Source organism: Dendrobium catenatum, unplaced genomic scaffold (assembly GCF_001605985.2).
Source record: "Dendrobium catenatum unplaced genomic scaffold, ASM160598v2 fragScaff_scaffold_1687, whole genome shotgun sequence".
NCBI classification, from domain to species: domain Eukaryota; kingdom Viridiplantae; phylum Streptophyta; class Magnoliopsida; order Asparagales; family Orchidaceae; genus Dendrobium; species Dendrobium catenatum.
In genome coordinates, this window is record NW_021320149.1 from 190,412 (window position 1) to 198,041 (window position 7,630).

General features: G+C 36.0%; 1 protein-coding gene across 1 annotated transcript; it reads left to right on the forward strand.

Moving 5' to 3' along the window:
- Positions 1 to 3,207: 3,207 nt before the first annotated feature.
- LOC110112100 (glucomannan 4-beta-mannosyltransferase 1) lies at positions 3,208 to 6,011 on the forward strand. Its single transcript, XM_020844197.2, has 9 exons — positions 3,208 to 3,532; positions 3,824 to 3,922; positions 4,071 to 4,323; positions 4,393 to 4,503; positions 4,582 to 4,718; positions 4,901 to 5,014; positions 5,148 to 5,347; positions 5,434 to 5,619; positions 5,720 to 6,011. Exons 1-9 carry the CDS (start codon positions 3,287 to 3,289, stop codon positions 5,865 to 5,867), a joined length of 1,494 nt encoding a protein of 497 aa, XP_020699856.2. The 5' UTR covers positions 3,208 to 3,286; the 3' UTR covers positions 5,868 to 6,011.
- Positions 6,012 to 7,630: the final 1,619 nt, after the last annotated feature.

Genomic DNA, 7,630 nt, shown 5'->3' on the forward strand with positions numbered 1-7,630 from the left:
TATTATTAAATAATTTTTATCATCTCTTTTTATCTAAGAAATTTTTATATGAGATTGATGTTTATTTTAAGTAATGAAGACTTATCTTTATATATGAACAAAGTTCCTTATGCATTGTTTATATATGCTTTGATTTATTGCTCTCAAGTTAGAATAACTAGAATAGAGAAATTTATTCATTCTATAGGATTTAACCTTTTGAAACTTTTAAAGAGTCAAAGAAATATATATCTTTTGAGACTTTTAATCCTATGAGATTTTTATGTACCTACACCTTTTGAGACTTTTAGGCTTTTAAGGATTTTAATGTACTAGTGTCTTTTAGGGCTTTTAACTTTCTAAGATCTTTAAAATAATTGTGTGTTTTTTTAAAAAAAAAAATTAGCCTTCTAAGGTCTTTGATGTGTTTGTGCCTTTTGAGGCTTTTAGCCTTATAAGGTTTTGGATGTGTATGTGTCTTTTGAAGCTTTTAGCCTTCTAAGATCTTTAATTTACCAGTGTCTTTTGAGGATTTTAGCCTTCAGAAATTTTTGGATAATCTTATACCTTATGAGGCTTTTGCCTTTTGAGATTTTAGGCGTACATATCTTTTGAGACTTTTAACCTTTAATATTTTTTGTACACGTGTTCCTTTTGAGACCTTTACCCTTTAAGGTTTTTAAATAGACCTGGACCTTCTGAGGCTATTACCTTATACAACCTTTAAATGAGTTGTGACCATGTTATCTACCTTCTCTCAAGGAGTCTTTCTAGTGAGGATTAATCCACCACTAGCTTCCCTTTGAGGCTACCTCACAGACATCCCTTTTTGGGGTTATGAATGAAGACCCTCTTTACCACATTCCCTTATGGGATCTTTCTAGTGATCGAGGATCTTGCCCACTACTAGCTTCCTTCAAGACTACCTTATGAGTTTGCCTTCCTAGGGTTATTTATTTGTACATTATTTGATGGTGTTAACTTGCATTGAAAAGAATACAAAACTATAAGGGACATTTGATTTATCCAAGGTTATTTGTTAGAGCGTTACTCAATGATGTTAACATGTGTAGATGAGGGCGAAAGAATCCACCAATGATGTTTGACCTATCCAATATTGTTTGTTAGAGTATTGTTGATGACATGCATTAACTTATATGAAAGAGGTCAAAAGATTCCACCAAAGATGTTTGACATATTCGAGGTTGTCAAAGCGTTTCTCAATGACATTAATCTGTATGGAAGAGATCAAGAAAAATCGATCAAGGATATTTGACCTATCTAAGATTTTTAACCTATCTTTGTACCATTGTTGTCTTTTAAGGCCAATATTAAGACTTTTCCCAAAAAGTAGAAGCTTAGTTGAGGATCAACTATACAAAACTTGAAATTTACTTAAAGTATCCTTGTATTTGTTGAGAGTTTTATTAAAAATGGTTGATAGTGACATTATCTTAGAAGTTGAAAATATTAGAAGAAATTTTCTTGGCCACAGGTATATTTGAGGCTTCAGCAAAAGTTATCCGCATATCCAAGTCTGCTTCAATGAAATTGATGAATCAATAACTAATGCTTGAGTACTAATAAAATGATGTATAAAATTGCCCTCTATATTGAAGGACTTTCTTTGGACCTAATAATAGGTTATGACAAAGGGGCTATCTTGCTTCAACCATGCCCAGGTTGTTAACAGGAATGGCCTTTCGAGATTGCACTAAAAGTTGCCCCCAATTAGGGCTCATTTCCCACAGATGCCGCCAAACTATTTCATGCTAAAAAAATTGAGTTGATGGAATTTATGTTTTATGTCTTATTAGCGTGTAAAGATTCAGCATGAATATATAAAAATGATAAGACTAGAAGATTTTTTACGTGGAATATCCAGAAAGAGAAAAAACTACATGGCCTGGCCAAATTGAAAAATTCACTATGTATTAAGTGACATAAAAATTCTCCTTTCTCCATTGTTGAAGAAGAGGAAGAGTACAAAGATCAAATGTCAATAGATGGATGATCTGTGCCCAACAATAAGACTTCATTTTCTCAAGATAGATTTTTAAAAATTGATGTCCATAGGAGGATAAATATACCCAACAAAGGGTCAAATCTTGTCAGTATTCTCGAGATGAAGGTGATTTTTTATGTCGATGGTCGTCAATGGCAGTAATTGGTGGTCATCGAGGTGATGATGGTTGGAAAATGCTAGAGATTGAGCTCTCTTATTCTCCTTTTTTTCCTTTTTTGCTCCATCTCATGTGAAGAATGAGAGCCTAGCTATTTATAGCTTTTTGGAAATGACATGCTCCGTAAATATGGAAAAAAATTCAGAAAAATTAGGAGCGCTATATCAGATGGTCAATATGGATTTCTTTGATCATAGTGCTTTCATCAAGCATTTAAGTGTCTTAATGATGTCAAAATCAAGTGATCTTGAGTTCTTTGGATTTGTCTCGTCGAGCTGCTCGATTCTACAATAAATATGTCATATTTGAAAATCATTTGGTTACTAAATTAAAGCTTTTAAGCTTCCATGTATGCTTTAGCTATTTGATTCGAACCCATTTGGATCAAGATTGGACCGATTTGGTAAGTGCAGCTTTGAGAGCCTTTTCGATATATATATATATCACAATTCACAAGAGAGAGAAAGAGAGAGAGTGAGAGAGAACGTGAGTACACCTTGTCGTGCAGCGGGGGTAACGAGTGGTTCACTGGTGCTATGCTCATGATATTACTAATTAATTCTGTGTGGATTTTGGACTATTTTTTTATTCTCGACCGGCTATTGCCGATCTATCGTATTTTCAATTAATTTTTTGAAAAGAGCTTCAAGTCATATAAATATGAACAATATACAGCAGTAATTGGTTAAAACTGCTCATTTCTGACTTTATGCATGCAACATGCTTTTTTAACCAAAAAAAAGGCAAACTTGCAGATGAATGATATGGTTGTTAACTTGTTATTATAAAAAAAATAAAGGAATGCAGCTATTTCTCATTAATTTACATATCTTAGATTAAATAATGAATTAAAAAAAAAAGTTTATTTTTGTGAATATGGGAAGCGCAGCTCCTGTTATTAATTCTAGACTTTGACATTCATCTCGAGCCAGCAGCTACCCTCCTGTACATCATATATTCATATTTATACATTTGCAGTTTGATAGATGGAGTCTATTAATCCCTGCTTAAAATTCTTGTTAATGACAAGGTGGTCAACGCTCCATTTTCGGGAGGAGGATGCAGTGGCCGCTGCAGCGGTGATATATGAAAAGAGCAGAGGGACATGGCAGTGGACCAGGGCAATGGTTGTGCTTCCGGCGATTAAGGTCATGATTTGGCTTTGCTTGGCAATGTCGCTGATGCTCGTCGTGGAGAAGTTGTCCATGGCCGTCACCGTCTTGTGCGTTAAGCTCTACCGGCCACTAAGGCCGCACCGAGTCTACAGGTGGGAGCCACTTCCAGCGATCGCCGGAGACGATGATCCCGAACTTGGCTCTTATGTTTATCCCGCTGTCCTTGTCCAGATTCCAATGTTCAATGAACGAGAGGTGATCATTTTTCCAAATCCAAATCCAAAAAAAAAACAAAAAACTAGGCTTGGCTCACTGCAATGTCCCTCTCCTCTGCTCTTATATATATATACATATAAGAGCAGAGGAACATTGCATTAAGCCAAGTTTTTTTTTTTTTTTTTCCTGATGACTGCCAAATTCACTTAGATGACCAGCCAATGAAAATCTGAAATAAAGAGCTACCGTATTACTTTGCCGGCTCCAGAGAGATTTTTTATGAGCCTGTTAATTGATTTGATTTATTTAGCTCTTTTATGATGCGCACAGGTTTATCATTTATCCATTGGAGCAGCATGCGCACTCACATGGCCATCCGATCGCCTAATAATACAAGTTCTTGATGATTCAACTGACAAAACAATTAGGGTTGGATGGATCGATCATCTACATCACAACCTTCTTTAATCATTTCCTACTTATAAAATGAATAAAGCTAATTGACAGGACCTTAATAATTAATTATGATTGCAAGAAGATGACGATGTTGATGATGACATATCCAATTCTTATGCAGGATTTAGTACAAGCGGAATGTGAAAGATGGACTAAAAAGGGAGTGAGCATACACTACATTTCAAGGGACAATAGAAATGGATATAAATCTGGCGCTCTAAGAGAGGCAATGGATTTTGATTATGTCAAGACCTGTGATTTTGTTGCTATTTTTGATGCTGATCACCAACCACCCTCCGATTTTCTAATGCAAACCATCCCTTTTCTTATTCATAATCCGGATCTTGCTCTGGTCCAAGCTCGTTGGAAATTCGGTAAAATTTTGTTTGTTTTATTTTATTTTATTTCAGTGTGCGTGTCATTTAAATTAATGTACATTGCAGTAAATGCTGATGAATGCTTGATGACGAGGATTCAAGAAATGTCCTTAAATTATCATTTCGTAGTGGAGCAGGAGTCGGGTTCTTCGACGATAGCATTTTTTGGATTTAACGGTAAAATCATCATCTTAATATTATATTCAAGGATTTAGCTAAAAATTAATTAATGGCTGTAAAGCTAATCACTGGTAGGTACTGCTGGTGTTTGGCGAATCTCTGCTGTTGATGAAGCTAAAGGATGGAAAGATCGAACAACTGTGGAGGATATGGATCTAGCAGTCAGAGCATGTTTGGAGGGCTGGAAATTTGTCTATGTTGGTGACCTTAACGTATGCCTATGCTTTTTGTCTAATATCAAGTTAATAGTTATATTTTTGAAACTATATTTCAGCATTAATTACATGAGATTAAAAAAAAAAAAAAAAACATATATATAGGTGTCTAATTGGAGAAAAGAAGAAGGAAAAAAGAATGTTGATCTGTTATCCCTGTTTTCTGTAATTGCGTTTAGGTTAGAAGTGAACTGCCAAGCACTTATAAAGCATATCGCTATCAACAGCATCGTTGGGCCTGCGGACCTGCATGTTTGTTCAGAAAAATGGCCTCTGAAATTATGAGAGCCAAGGTCTATTTCCTTCCAATCATTACAAAATTAGTAACAGTTCAAATATTGCCAGCATGGCTAGGTCTTAATTTGTTTGATAAGAAATTGTGAAATGAAGCTGAAATGGTTTTTTTTTCCCGATGTTGAAAAACAGAAAGCATCAATATGGAGGAAGTTGTTTTTGATCTACAACTTCTTTTTCGCAAGAAGAATCGTGTCTCACATTGTTACCTTCTTCTTCTACTGTGTGATCATACCGTTATCTGTTTTCTTTCCTGAAGTGAAAGTTCCAGTTTGGGGTGTGGTTCTTATTCCATCGATAATTACATTCTTGAATGCCATCGGGACGCCAAGGTTATTTAATTACTAGCTACTATTTATTTTAAATCAAATGACAAGGGTGATTTTTTTTTTTGCTTATTATAAAACACTTGTTGCAGCTCCATGCATTTGATGCTTATATGGATATTTTTCGAGAATGTAATGTCATTGCACAGATGCAAGGCGGTCTTCATCGGTCTATTGGAAGCTGGGAGGGTGAATGAATGGATTGTTACTGAGAAACTCGGCAACATGTTGCAGATGAAGCAAATGCCCTCTGTTGCGGCCAGCAAATTCTGGGAGAGGTAATTAATCACATATAATTTATGTTTTCCCTTTAAAAAAATAAAAATAAAAAATGAAGCGACGTTGAAAGATGCATTAATGAATATGAATAATACGCAGATTTCATTTCATGGAGATAGGGGTTGGAATATGGCTATTGATCTGCGCATGGCAGGACTTCAAGTACAGAACAGAGCAGTACTACATATTTATCTTCCCTTCATCACTAGCATTTATTATCATGGGATGCGGCTACGTTGGAAGATGATATACAAATCCTAATATCATTCCATTTTATGATGGTCATGGATCTGGTGCCAACTGTAATTCTTTGCAGCATTCCGTTTCATTTTTCTCTGAGAGTATACTTCAGTTATTTAATGGAGAGCATTTTATATAGAGAGTACAAAAAGGGAGCATGTTAATTGAATCTATCCGCTGTAATTTTTATTAGTTTTTTTTTGGAACAGAGAATCTATTCACTGTCACTCTAAAAAGAGTGCTTGGCGGCATGGCGTAACTAATTCTTTGGCGGAATCTGGCGAGGCCACCCACTGGCATCTGACCCACACTTGCTTTGCCCAATTGAAGAGGCGAAGCCGTAGTATAGAGGATTCTAACCCAGGATGAGGGGTTCCCAACCGTGCTCGCCCACTAACCACATTAAGCCTCTTTTATTAGTTATGCTCTTGTTTTCTCGAGCTTCTTCTTCTTATATTGACTAAATTGTGGTTCATCTGGCTTCTTGTAAATCGTCCCCATATGCTTATTCAAGGTTATAGAAGTTAAGATGATCATCTCCTTTGTTATTAAAAATTAATTGAGAGCTGCAATTGGTCCTTCACCCAATTCTATGGATCTTTTCTAGACAAAAAAAAAAAAAAAAGAAGAAACAGAGAGCACAGTACGGGTTGATTTCATGCTTAAAACCTCTAATCTGATTGTGAATCGGGTTGGAAATGACAACGAGAAAGATGCTTGGCCAAACCCGAACCATAAAAATCTTAATGTTCTTCTTTATTTGGGGTCGTATGATATGATTGATTAGGATGCATTCTTAGGGAAATTTTGTTACGTCTTTATTACTTTCTTGTTTAATTTTTCACTTATCTTTATGCCTATGTTTTTAATAAGTGCTTCAATACATCTATAGCTAATTAAATAAATTTGTTTATACATGCAAACGATAAACCTAACTAAAGTATAACATTTATTAGTACATTCTATATCAAGATCTAATATATATGCCACTAACCTAAAATAGAGTTTAAGTTCCCCTTTATTGATGAGAACATAATTATTGATACGTCATCAGAATTATCTTGATCAAGCACGAATCTCAAGGCATATTTGAGTTGGCAACTTTCAAAATTAAGTTCAAGACTGTACGAACTCCAATTTCAGCAAACTTATATTTATATTGAACATCTCGAGGAGACAAACACAATGTCACCAAAATCAGTTCAATCCGAACACAAATGAGTCCAAATCAAGGGGTCGAAGTATATTTGGAAGGTTCAAAGCATTAATGGAATGACCAAGTTATCTTTAAATATGGAACGCTTATAATCAAATCGAGCGGCTCTACGAGACGAATCCAAGGAGCACACAATCGTTTATTTCTGACATCATTGAGGCACAAAAATGCTAGGAAAATGCTTCATTATTGAGGGAATCAGTATGGGTTGTCCGATGGAGCACTCCGAACTTGTCCCGGATATTCTCTATATTTACAGGGAAAATCTATCAATAGGCTCATGCACTCTTCATGAAAGGATCCTTTTAGCTGGAGATTGGAGAGAACTCTGAGGTTCAACAATCCTAGAGTTTCACCCAAGCACCACCACAGATGAACTTCCATTTGCCGACTACCACTAGACCTTCGCCCGATCACATACTGCTATCGGACCTCCACCCGGCCACCTACAGCAATTGGACCTCTGCTCGTTTACCGACTGCCGTCGGAGCTCCGCACAACCGCCAACCATCATCAGACCATCACCCGTCTTCCGATCATCGTCGAACCTCTAC